Source organism: Marmota marmota, unplaced genomic scaffold (genome assembly GCF_001458135.2).
Source record: "Marmota marmota marmota unplaced genomic scaffold, marMar, whole genome shotgun sequence".
Lineage (NCBI taxonomy): Eukaryota > Metazoa > Chordata > Mammalia > Rodentia > Sciuridae > Marmota > Marmota marmota.
This window is the reverse complement of record NW_025999891.1, coordinates 2,497,599-2,510,941: the sequence shown is the minus strand read 5'-3', so window position 1 is coordinate 2,510,941 and position 13,343 is coordinate 2,497,599. Positions and strand designations below refer to the sequence as shown.

General features: G+C 42.5%; 1 protein-coding gene across 1 annotated transcript in view; it reads left to right on the top strand.

Moving 5' to 3' along the window:
• The first annotated feature begins 5,233 nt into the window (after positions 1–5,233).
• Nxn (nucleoredoxin) overlaps positions 5,234–13,343 on the top strand; it is a 145,096-nt gene continuing 136,986 nt past the window's right edge. Inside the window, 2 exon segments of the mRNA XM_048793331.1 lie at positions 5,234–5,547; positions 5,549–5,692. Coding sequence (XP_048649288.1) covers positions 5,320–5,547; positions 5,549–5,692 — 372 coding nt within the window. The 5' untranslated portion in view covers positions 5,234–5,319.

Here is a 13,343-nt window from a genome sequence, read left to right as displayed (position 1 = left end):
TTTTTTTTTTTTTTTTTTTTTTAGAGAGAGAGAGAGAGAGAGAGAGAATTTTAATATTTATTTATTTATTTATTTATTTTTTTTTAGTTTTCGACGGACACAACATCTTTGTTTGTATGTGGTGCTGAGGATCGAACCCGGGCCGCATGCATGCCAGGCGAGCGCGCTACCGCTTGAGCCACATCCCCAGCCCCCAAAATTTTTTTTTAATATTTATTTTTTTTTAGGTGTAGATGGACACAACACAATGCCTTTATTTTATATGGTGCTGAGGATTGAATTCGGGTCCTACCTGTGCTAGGCGAGCGCTCCACCACTGTCCCACAATCCCAGCCCCTTTAAAAAAATTTTTAATGTTTTTTTTTTAAATATTTATTTTTTAATTTTCGGCAGACACAACATCTTTGTTTGTATGTGGTGCTGAGGATCGAACCTGGGCCGCAAGCATGCCAGGCGAGCGCGCTACCTCTTGAGCCACATCCCCAGCCCCTTTTAATGTTAATTTTTACTTATTTTTGGTATTAGGGATTGAACCTAGAGCCTGGCACATACTAGGCAAGTACCATATCACTGAGCTAACTCTCCAGCTACAATTTGCTTCTTGTTCCCACAATTTTGTGCTTTGCTGGCCTACAGGTCTTAGTTCCAGGAGGAGTGATTCTATCAGGAAGTTCAACTATCTCCACCAAACTCGAAATTATGACTTCTGCATGGCTCCTTTGGACCCGTGGCAACTCTGAGTCAACAGGCAAGTAAGTAAGGGAGTTATTGTGCTGGCTGGGTGATTGTTCCTGAAATTGGACCAATACCCAATAGTAGCTGAAAGGAAGAGGATGTCTGGAATGCAGAAGATCCCTTAGGGTGTTTCTTGGTATTACTATGCCTTGTGATTAAGGTCAATGGAAAACAGTAATCCAATCTAGACAAGACTATTAATGGCCCAGACCTTTTGGGAATGAAGATTTGGGTCCTTCCACCAGGTAAAGACCCAGCCAGCTAAAGTGCTTTTTGAAGGCAAAGGGAATAGAAATTGGGTAATGAAGATGGTGGCTATAAATACCAGCCATCATATGACCAGTTAAGAGAAACAAGAACTGTAATTATCATAGATGTTTCTTTTTTATTTTATTATGTTTGTGTGTATGTCTAAAATATTTTTGTTTCTTCTTTCTCTGTCATTACTTTATTATGTAACATAAAATGTATTGGTTTTAAGGGTTGGAGCTGTAGCTCAGTGGTAGAGTGCTTGCCTAGCATGTGTGAGCACCACATAAAAATAAATAAAGGTCCACCAACAACTAAAAAAGAAAAAGAAAAAGAAAATATCTTTAAGCTAGGCATAATGATACATGCCTATAATTCTGGCTAGCCTTCCAGCAGGAGGCTGAGGCAGGAAGATTGTAAGTTCAAGGCCAGTCCTGGCAATTTAGTGAGGTTGAGAGCAACTTAGTCAGACCCTATCTCTAAATAAATAGGGCTGGGTGTGTAGTTCAGTGGAAGAGCACCTATGGATTCAATCCCCAGTGCTAACCATACACATACACACACAAACCACAAATTATATATATAGACTTTAAATATCACTCAAGGAATTTCTCTTTTTAAAAATATTTATTTATTTTTTTAGTTGTAATTGGACACAATACCTTTAGTTTGTTTATTTATTTTTATGTGGTGCTGAGGATCTAACCCAGGGCCTGGCACATGCTAGGCAAGCGCTCTATTACTGAGCCACAACCCCAACCCCTGAGCCACAACCCCAGCCCTCTCTCTTTTTTATGGGAAGAGGTTAATATATTTTTGGTTGCATGTAGAGTAGTTTATCATATTAGATAGAATATGACTTTGTTATTGTCTTTATTTGGAAATTATGGAGATTATTTGGAGGTATGGTTTAAACAAATACATATGGGTGTTGAGTTTACAAGGGGCACACTTGTAATGGTATGTGTCAATATGACTGGGCTAGGAGTACCCAGATATTTAGCTAAGCATTATTCCTGTGTGACAGTGAGGATGTTTATAGATGAGATTAATATTTGAATTCCTAGACCAAGTAAACCACATTGCTCACCCCAGTCTGGGCATGTCTCATTCAAACCATGAAATCTGAATAGAACAAAAAGGATAAGGATGGGAAAACTTATTCTCTCTGCTTTTTACTGTTTTGGAGTGGGATGTCCTGCCTTTGGATTTGAAGTCTGACTAGAGCTTCCACCATTGGCTTTCATGACTCTCAGGCCTTTGAACTCAGTCTAGAGTTCATTGGCTCTTCTGGCTCTCCAGCTGACTGACTGAAGGTCTTGGGACATCTCACCTTCCATAACATAATGAGTCAAATCCTTATAAGAAATCTCTTTCTCGCTGGGTGTGGTGGTGCATGCCTGTAATCCCAGTGGCTCAGGAGGCTGAGGTAGGAGGATCACAAGTTCAAAGCCAGCCTCAGCAATTTAGTGAGGCTGTGTCTCAAAATAAAAAATAAAAAGGGCTGGGGATTTTGCTCAGTGGTTAGGTGCCACTGAGTTCAAACTCTAATACAAAAAAAAAAAAAAAAAAAGAAAAGAAAAACCCTAACAATATCATGTATATTGTAGTTCCTTAATACATACTTTAAAAAAAGAATAGCATATTCGCCATTCAATTTTTGTAGCGCAACTAGCTAAATACCAGTAGGGACAATCTCTTTAAGTGGCTCTCTTATACTGCATCAGCAGAGAGAGTAGTGCTTTCCGCAGGCCAAAGGACATTGGCTAATTCTTTATAGGGAGCCAAATGAGTCTCCTTAGGCTTCTTCTTATAACAAACACCCACTAGAATTATGATTTTGGAATGATTTCCATTGCAAATCCCCTCTTTCGACACTCCTTTAAAAGGCAGCTGCGATATTTGGCTTCTAACCAAGGCCTGCTGCACCAACAATTCTCCAAATTTTATTTATATTTCATGTGCAGTATGTTCGAACTCTCACTTTTCCAGGTGCCAGATGCTGGTTTGGACACACTCCAGTGGAAAGTGCTTTCCTGTAAAATAATAAAAGTAAAATGCTGAACAAACTGCCTCTTTATACCAGGCTTGCATCTAGTATACCAAAGTTAAGGACTCTAATAATTACTTCATTATTTCCCCAAATTTGCAAACCCCCAAATTCCAATTCATTACCTCCACTCCAAATACTTTGTCTTTTGGTTTCCATAGGATGTAAATGCTTACCTTTACTTTTTTTTAGTGTCATGTAAAAATGTCAGAGTGTAGGAATTTCAGTCTAACATGCTTTGGGTCATGCCTAACCCATGTACCTACCCACCCAGGGGCATTTCAGATATGAGCTGGATGAGAAGAAAGCATTTTAACCCATTTACAGAATTTTTTTAAAAAAGGATTTTAAAAGATACTTGAAAACTTAATATATATTCTTTTATTATGTTTAAAATGTTTTCATTTAAAAATGATGTTTTCTGTGTGTTTTATTATGATACTGCCTTTGTAGTGGTCAGAATTTTAAGCATAACACTTTTCCTAAGAATTAACATGAGATTTGCATTTGTCATAGGGATCTTGCCTGCTTAGGCTGTCCTCAGTCTAAAGATCCAGCTTATGAGCAGTCTTTAGGTGGTTACTAAGAAAATATATGTAAGTTGTAGAGATTGCTGGTCTGGTGTTGTCCTACATCTCCACTTTCTTCATTTTTTATGTGGTAATATTTCACTGCACTGAAAATCTATATGATTCCTTGTTCTACTGTTCACAAATTTGAGAACTTTAGGGCTCGAAAGTTTATGTTTGTGTCAAAGCTTGCAGTTAAGTTGGGAGGTTTAAATGATATCCTGTTGAGACCTGCTATGATGTGTGTGTGAATGTGTGCGTGTTTGCGTGTGAGGGGACAGGGAGGGGACCTTTGTAAATAACAAGAATTCTGCTTGGTCCTGCCCAGCAACATTTTTCACACCTTGGGGCTGGTAGAACTTTTTCTTTTCTCGCTCTTTCCATTAGATGGCGGTAGATACCCAAGAAATAACTTTAAAAGCACTGGAGGGCTGATAGTTTATTTATTATTGGTGTGTGTGTGTGTGTGTGTGTGTGTGTGTTTCCTTTTGCTGTCACACCAAAGCCCTCTTTGGCAGGTGGGCATGGAATACATTTTTGTCATGTTTGTGGGTAGGGGTGGTTGGGATCCCGGGAGACTTTATTAAACAGACCACCTGTTAAGTTTCACCCTAAAGATCAGTAGAGGAAAGTGACCAAGGGGTGGAAGATGGGGACGGAGGGGGAAAGTGGAGGGGAGTTATATTGGCCAATTTGTTATATTGTGTAACGTGTGCATGTATGAATATGCGACAATATATCCCATTAGTATGTGTCACTATAATGAACCAATTTAGAAAGTGGTGAGAAAAACTTTCTCCCTAAACATCCATGAACATTTGCCATTTGAGGAAAAAATTCCTTAGAATGTTTCTCAGCCATCAACAGACTTGATATAAGTTTTGAAGCCAATCAGGAGAGCTGCCAGCATTGATTTAGAGATACTGCGATCAGCATCTGTTGCATGTTTGTGGAGATGGAAGAGAGCCTTTCGCTGATGGGACATGGTCTCAGCGACCTGTGGACTGAAATCCCACACTACGACTTGCAATCAATTCACTAGTATTTATGAATTCTTTTTCTTGTGTGCCTCGTACTTCACAGGCGCACAAGAAATAAAAGACATGGTGTCCTCTAGTCCAGTTATAATAGAGAATACAAAATATACACAGAGAAATAACTGCCGAGCAAGACTTAGCCTGATAAAGTGATATTGTATGGCAAAGACACTAAATCCTTTTAAGTTTTATGAGAGGTCAGTGGGTCCTAAGTGCTCTTAGGGTTAAGCTTTGGGTGGGGAGAAAGGAGGAGGTGGAGGAACAAGGAGTGGGTACAAAACAGGGTGACGGGGAGGGAGACACCTTTGGAGAAGTCTGGAGAGAACTTAGAATTGGGAGGGAAGAGGATATACCGGCAAAAGTGCGGCCAAGTCCAGTTCGGCATTGGTTTGCAGCCTGAGAAAGCTCCGGCTCAGCGGACCCTTCTCCTGTCTTCACTTAGGCCCAAGGCATTGAGGTCACGGTGGAGCGTTTCGGGTCAGGTTTCTTTGGCCACGCGCTGTAAGCCCGCGACCTTTTGCTGGGGCGCCTGGGCGCCAGCTGCTGGGGACCAGCCTGGGTAGACTGCGCCTAGAGTGCCCCGCGGCCTGGGTCAGCCACGGAGGGGGCGTGGCGAGCGTGGGNGGTAGCAGCAGTCTACCCGGCCGCCGCCCGCGTGCTGGGGCTGCGGTGGGCCAGGATGTCGGGCTTCCTGGAAGAACTGCTTGGCGAGAAGCTGGTGACCGGCGGCGGCGAGGAGGTGGATGTGCACTCGCTTGGCGCCCGCGGCATCTCCCTCCTCGGGCTCTACTTCGGCTGTAGCCTGAGCGCCCCCTGCGCGCAGCTCAGCGCCAGCCTGGCCGCCTTCTACGGCCGCCTGCGGGGGGACGCGGCGGCCGGGCCAGGGGCCGGGGCTGGGCCGGGGCCTGGGGGCCGGAGCGGCCGCGGAACCCGAACCGCGGCGCCGCCTGGAGATCGTCTTCGTGTCTTCGGACCAGGACCAGAGGCAGTGGCAGGACTTCGTGCGGGACATGCCGTGGTTGGCGCTGCCCTACAAGGAGAAGCACAGGAAGGTGAGCGGCGCGGGCCTGTTGGCGCCCCCGGCTTCGAAGCCCCCGCGCTCCCGGGAGCTCGGTCCTCGCCGCCCCTGCTCTGCTGTCCCCTTGCCCTCCTTCTCCATCTTGGCACGTACCTCCTCTCTTGTCCCTATCTGAGCTCGCACCCCGATCCTAGGTTGGGGCGCCGGCGGCAACTCCTAGGTGCCAGTGTCAGGCTGCTCCCGCAATGGGAAGTTTTGACACCCTTTAGCCCCCTGGACCCTGGCTTAAACTGTGACCCCTTCTCACATTTTGGGAGTCTCGCGAAAGGGTGACTATTCTCTAGGGTCGCTACCCAGTGACCTCCCCCCACCTCTTTCTATTAGTGCAGGGAGGGGGCCTTCCCCCAACCACTTAACTCCTGGTGGATACCTGTAATGGGTTGGGGAAAGCGCTAGCCCCCTACCCATAATGCCCAAACCAGGAAGTTTCCTTTCTATTCCAGAGAAACCTGCTTTCCTGGGGCCCCCTCCCAAAGCACTAGGGACCTGGAGGCCGATTCTGGGGTCAGGCCACTGATCGCCCCAGGGAGACGGCCACTAATCGCGGTTTTGGGTGAGAAGGGAGCTTTCTTCTCTTGCCTTTTCCCTACTTTTCCCCCTTTCCCGGGGCTGAATTAGTGGCCTCCGGGGAGCTTTTCATTGTCTGGCTGTCCAGCTATCTCCAGGCCCAGGAGCAGTCCCGTCCTTGCAGATCCCTTAGTTTCTTGGTGGGCCACTGTTGTTTTGGCTACTTGGAATTAAATGAAGAACTGATCCCATAGATGCAGCTTGACTGGGAGAACTAGGATTCCAGGAGATATATACTTTGCTGTCAATTTCTCGTTCCTCCCAGTTTGCTGCTGGAATTAGTTTGGGTTCCTGTGTGTATCTGTTGGATGAAGATGTCCATTTCAATAAACCAAATTCAGGACATTTTGTAATGAATGGTAACAGAAAAAGTTTTGGAGTGCTCTTGCTTAATTAGTGTGTCTGATGCAGAGGGATTCCAACTCCTTCCCTTTCTGAGGAGAATCTCAGTTTATGGGGTGGACGGGAGGGATACTATTCTGGGGCGTTTAGTTTCCTCTAGGGAGGATGGTAAGGCATGCCATGTGTTTCTTTTATGTGTGTACAGAATCTTGTTGAGAAGCATGATTTAGATTTAGTGAGAGCAAAAGGCTTGTACTGTGACCCCAAATGTCTCGAGTAAATCTTCCATCCCAAAGCAGTGTTAAGGTACAGACTTGAGATTTAAAGTATGAAATACAGTTTAACAAATGCAGTTTGCAAATTTAACATTGGAAAAACATGGGTTCACTAACCACAGAGAAGCAAGACTTCCCATTTTTGACCACTTTTTAGGTTATTTGCCCATATTTGATTTATATGCTTGATAGGGTGTGAATATGCATGGCTAGTACTTTTTGCTTCAAAATATGAGAATCCTTTGTTTTCTTTGGTTGTGTATATGACTGTTTTGGGGAGAAATAATGCTCAGAAAGTGATTTATCAAAAAATACTTTTATTCTTCTAGCAAGTTTCTGTTGTAGACTGAAGTCTGTTTAAAATAATATCCTCATTGGGGAATATAAATGATTTCTGGCTTTTGAATACAAACAAGGAATGGTAAGTGTTACATAGCTAGGTCTATTGTTATGTTTTTTACAAAAGGGAAAATAAAATTGTTGGATAGTAAAAATATGGAATAAATTGAGATGTTTTGGAAATCTTAAAGCTCCCCCCCCCAAAAAAATGGGCATATTTGATATGATATAGGCCATGTTTGATTCTCTCTACCCTAGCTGCTAGTCCCTTTATGTTGGCGGTGGGGAGAAGGTTCTGTGGCCCTAGCCTGGACCTGCTGAATTTCATCAGGATGAAGCATCTGGAGAACATGGAGATCCCATTTGAAAATATAGTTTATAGTGTGGAGGTACCTAAACTGTCATGTGTTAGCATCTTAAATTTATTTATTTATTTATTTATTTTAGTTTTCGGCGGACACAACATCTTTGTATGTGGTGCTGAGGATCGAACCCGGGCCGCACGCATACCAGGCGAGCGTGCTACCGCTTGAGCCACATCCCCAGCCCCTTAAAATTTTTATTTAAAGATTTTTTTTGTTTGTTTAGCTGGGGATCAAACCTGGGAATTTTGTATGTGCTAAATATGTGTTCTACCACTGAGCTATATTTCTCACCCCCCTAAATTTATTTTTTGCTCAGAGTTTTTCTGACTCATATCCTAGAATTTACTTTGTTGTTCAAAACCAGACTAGTTTTCAAGGAGGTGGTTTCTGCCTCTGGATATTGGTGAATAGGCAGCTCAAGATCTGATCCCAGAAACATTCTTATTCGTAGTGATGTATACCAGGTAAAAAGGCTCCAGCTGTGTTTCTTATGAAAAACATACTCTTGGAAATTGCAAAAGCTGTGTATTCACTTTGAAAGGAATTATTTTCTTCCTTGAAACCAAAGAGATGTAAAACGAATTCCTCTTTTGTAACTGAGTTTTTGTCTCTCTTGTTTAAAATGGGGTGCATAGAAATCTGTGAGTTTGTGATGCTAATTTCACCCTAAGAACAGTGAAAAGCCAGGGCACCCCCAGTTCAGGGCAATGGGTAGGTGAACACTTAACTTTTTTTTGAAGGGCTCTGTTCATGCTATTTCACCAACCATAAAAATAGCTTTAAAGAAGGGAGTTTTCTTTTACAGTGAAGGGAACCAAAGTTACAGGTTACATTTTTTTAAAGTTCTCATTAACATTTGCTCTTTAAAACCATTTGTGTACTTCTTCCCATTGGGATAACAAAGGATATGGTTCTAATTAGTTATTGGCTGGCATTTCTCTAAAGAAAATTGAAAAATTATGGTGGGGAAAGAAAATGCTGTGTGGTATTTCTTTTTTTCTTCTTTTATTAATTTCTCCTTTATATAGTAAGAAAGTCTGGGGATGACCATATATGTTCAGCCTGCATCTTCTCTGGCTCCTCTCACCTTCATTGAAGCTATGAGAAACCACTAAGTAAAGGGATTCCAGCATCCTTCTCTTTTTCTCTCTCTTTTAAAAATTCTTTATGGAAGGTTGTCCTGTTTCTGCTTGTTTTAATGGTAGGTACAAAAGTAATTAAAGCTTCTTTTTTTTTTCTTTTTGGCTTCCACAACACACACATTATTATATAGTTGTATAGAAATTGTAATTAGATGATAATAGAACTTTGAGTGCATTTATAAGACCAGTTTTGTCATGAAACCTATAATCCTGAAGTAAGGCAATTAGTCTTGTTTTAATAAGTAGGTTGGTGGACATTTTTGAGATTTCTAAAGAGAGAGAGTGACGAATAGTTGGAAAAGGGTGAAGATTTAGACTTTGAAGATTGGATCTGTCCCTTTAGATGAGTTTAACTTACTCAGTTGTCAAAACTGGAGGATCTGTCTCCAAGATCCACTTCAGAGTCAGAAGAAAGCACTGCTTTTCATTTTAAAGCCACAGGACCTGGCTTTGCCTGGGCTGGGTGCCTGATGGAAAACATTTGGTCATTGTGGGTGCATGACATGAAAGGGAGTAGACAGTGACTTCCCTCCCAACAGGTTATTTGGCTCTGGCTTGGTCCCAGAACTTTCTGCATGGCAGAAAGGGAAGAGGAAGTTGGGGTGGGAGATTAGCTGAGTCAGGGGGCATCCTGGCCTACCTGCTTTGGCCAGGGGAAATGGAGCCATCCTCCAGCTGCTCTGTATTGGGCTGCTGCTCTGACTGCTCTTGATGGTTCTTTGGTTCGGATTAAAACAGAGGCGTGGCTTAGAATTCACCTGAATCCTTTTGGCTCTTTGGGTGGATGGGATCTTGTGCCAGCTCAGATAGTCTATAGTTTCATCTCTTCTACTCGTTCTCAAATCCAAATACTGTAGCCAATAAAAGAACAGGGACGGGTCACCTTATCTTTTCTTATTCTCATTTTTCCCCCGTGCTGGGAATTGAATCCAGGACCTCATGCATGCTAGGTAAGCGCTCTACCACTGAGCCACATCCCTAGCCCACTTCATTATTTATTTATTTATTTATATTATTAATTAAAAAAAAATTAGTTGTAGATGGACACACTACCTTTATTTTATTTATTTATTTTTATGTGGTGCTGAGGATCAAACCCAGGGTCTCACAAGTGCTAGGCAAGAGTGAGAGCTACACACTTACAAATGAGCTACAGCCCCAGCCCTCATTTTTTGAGACAGGGTCTCACCAAGTTGCTTATGGCCTTGCTAAGTTGCTGTGGCTGGCTTTGAACTTGCAATCCTCCTGTCTCAGCCTCCCAAGACCCTGGGATTACAGGTGTGTACCGCCATGACTGGCTGGCTCTGCTTTATATTGACTATGGGTATTTGTGCCCACACAGGTTACTTACCTGTAGAATGGAAATAATAATAGTATCACCTGCCTTACAGGATTGTTGTATAGAATATACAAGATAATATACCCTTGCTTGGCAAATAGTAAGTGCTCAGTAAATGCTATTTATTATTAGTTAGTAACTGATCTTCAAATTTAGTAATTCATTTCATAGCTTGAGCCTTTGGAATGCATCACATCACAGAAGTTGCAAAACTTACCAGGTGTATGTGTGTGTATATTTTTTCTTTCTTTTTGTCTTTTTTTAAAACTTTTTCAAATCAATGACTTACAAGCATGCAAGGGGATATGGTGAACGTGTTGAAAGAATTGCCCTACAAGACATTGTAATTGAGGAGAAAGACCTCAGAGAATGAAATACCAAAAGCAAATGAATATATAATAATACTGTGTTTTAAAGTTCTGGGAGATTACTGATAGGTACTGAGCTCCATATTTATATTTGCCAGTCAAACTGTAGACTTCTTGGGAGGCTGAGGCAGGAGGATCATGAGTTTGAGGCCGGTCTCTGCAACTCTAGACTGCTAATCACTGAAGCCTTGGTATGATAATGGGTAGCAACTTAAAAACCATCAAGCACCCTTCTTGAGAGAAATTATGTACTTGGTGATCATTTTGTGGTTTCACAAAGCCATTAGGCCTGTCTCCTGCTGACCCTTGTTGCTCAAATCTGGGCAGCGTGGAGGTTGAAGGATTTCTTTTTTTTCAACATGGGAAATGGAGGAGCCTGCTCTGGAGCAATAGAAATGCCACGCCTCATGGAGCCACCTGCCTTCTCAGCTCTGGAATGGTGTAGGATAGGTTTGCTCAGACATGTAGCCACTGCTGAATGAGTCCTCATTTTCTAGGTAGCGGCTGTCCACAGCTCTTGCTGACTGATTTGTCTTCTGATATGGGTTGGGGTGTGAAGCATAGTGCCGAGGAAGGCAGTGGGTTTTGAGGTTAGCATCATTGATTTATTTCCACCTGATTTCCTCCCAACCCTCTATTTATCACTTTTCCTTTTGGTAGAAGGCCTGGTTTAATATCTGCATCAATTGGCGGAAGGAGGCTTTGTGTTGTGTACAGCTGGGGCAGGCAATGAACAAGTCCCTTGAGGGTTTTCTTTCTTTTTTTCTTTCTTTTTTCCTAAAAGGGCTTGGGGGTTCTGGGGCTCCAGCTGCCCCTTTCTGAACTAGATTTGCCTCCTGACCGCATGATTTCATTTCAGGGGGAGAGTGGAGACTTGGCTCAGGTTGTGTTTTCTTTCTTCACAATCTGAATTCCCCGCGGTGCACAGTGTTAACCACCGGGGTGCTTAGTTTTCTGTATTTCATTAATTTGTCATTATGCTTATTCAAAGGCACTCAGAGAAAATGGCTATGAATTTAGAATCTTTTTGTGAATCCTGATTGAAAATAATGGCAAGATATAAAACAGCGGTATGAAGAGCCTCATGAAAGTCAGGATTCACAGAAAGATTCTTCTCGATCGCCCACATCCTGAAGGCACCGAGTCTGGCTAATTTGACCGCCTTCTTACTCTGAGCCCATCTGTCCATCCCTACATCACTGCTTCAGTTCAGGTTTCCTCTGGACCATTTCTTCCAACAGCTTTCCTGGGCTTCTGGCTTTCAGTACTGACCCCCTGAAATGGCTCTTTTTCTTTCCTTCTTTTTTTTTTTTTTAATTGCAGATGGACCTAATATTTTTGCTTATTTTTATGTGGTGCTGAGGATCAAACCCAGTGGCTCACACATGCTGAGCAAGTGCTCTACCACTGAGCCACCACCACAGCCCCCTGAAATGGCTCTTGAGACCAGGGCTTCTCTCATGCTCTAGTTTAGGATCCATTTTTTTTTTTTAAGTTGTAGATGGACACAGTTTCTTTATTTTATTTACTTATTTTTATGTGGTGCCAAAGATCGAACCTAGTGTTTCACGCATACTTGGCAAGTGCTCTACCACTGAGCCACAACTCCATCCCTTCAAGATCCATTTTTAAAAGAATTTACAGTCAATTACACACTAATACATGGTCTTGCTCCACGTGACTAATATGCAGCTTGAGCCACATGTGATTCCTCACTTGAGTTGACAACATACAAACTTGTCATTGCCCTGTTCAATAAAATGAGCTCATGGATCACAAGCTTGAATGTTGCTGTTTTGTTGGGCCATTGTCTTAAGCATTTCTGAGTGTCTACTCTGTTTTTTATATTTAACTTTGTCTTTTTTTAATATATATATATATATATTTTATATATATATATATATATATATATATATTTTTAGTTGTCAATGTACTTTTATTATTTATTTATTTGTATGTGGTGCTGAGGATTGAACCCAGAGCCTCACACATGCTAGGCAAGTGCTCTGCCACTGAGCCACAACCTCAGCACCCTTAACCTTGTTTTGAACCAGTGACAAATAACTCATAGATAAGCATTGGTCCTTGGACCCCATGTTGATGGAGTAGCACTGCCCTAGACTGTTTTCAGAAAGGAATGAACATTTCAGAAATACACCCCTGGACGGGGTGGAGCTCAGTGTTAGAATACTTGCCCAGCAAGTGTCTTGGGTGTTATCCCAGCACCACAAAAAAGGAGGAAGGGAAGGAAGAGATGCAACTCTGACCCTGTCACTCTCCTGCTGAAGAATTCTGCTAGCCTTTGCTGTCAACTCCAGACTACCGGTCCTGGCTCTTCTCCAGTCTTGTCTCTTACCTGCATTATAGAACTCCACTGGACTTGCGTTTCTGGAATGTGCTGTATTCTCCCTCTTCCTCACCTGGCTGAGTGTAGAGCTCCTGATGTCTCTGCCTTAGATAGCTTTCCTGTCCCTCTTGAAATTTATTTTATGTATTTATATATGTGTTGGGACTCAAGCCCAGGCCCTCGAGCATGCAATCCCTAAACTATACCTCCAGCCCCTATTTTATCTATCTATCTATCTATCCATCTATTTATTTATTTATTTTTAGGTATTGGGGTTTGCACCCAGGGGCACCCTACCACTAAGTTATAGTACCAGCCCCTTTTATTTTTTTAATTTTGAGACAGGGTCTCACTAAGTTAACTCAGGGTCTCGTTGAGTTATTGAGGCTGGCTTTGTAGTTGCAATCCTCCTGCCTCAGCCTCCCAAGTCGCTGGAATAGAGTTTAAAAATTTTTCTTCATCTTTTTTGTTAGACTATAAGCTCCTTGAAATTAGAAACCAACCAAAAGAAGGGGAAGGTGATTGATGTTGAGGTGCTGAG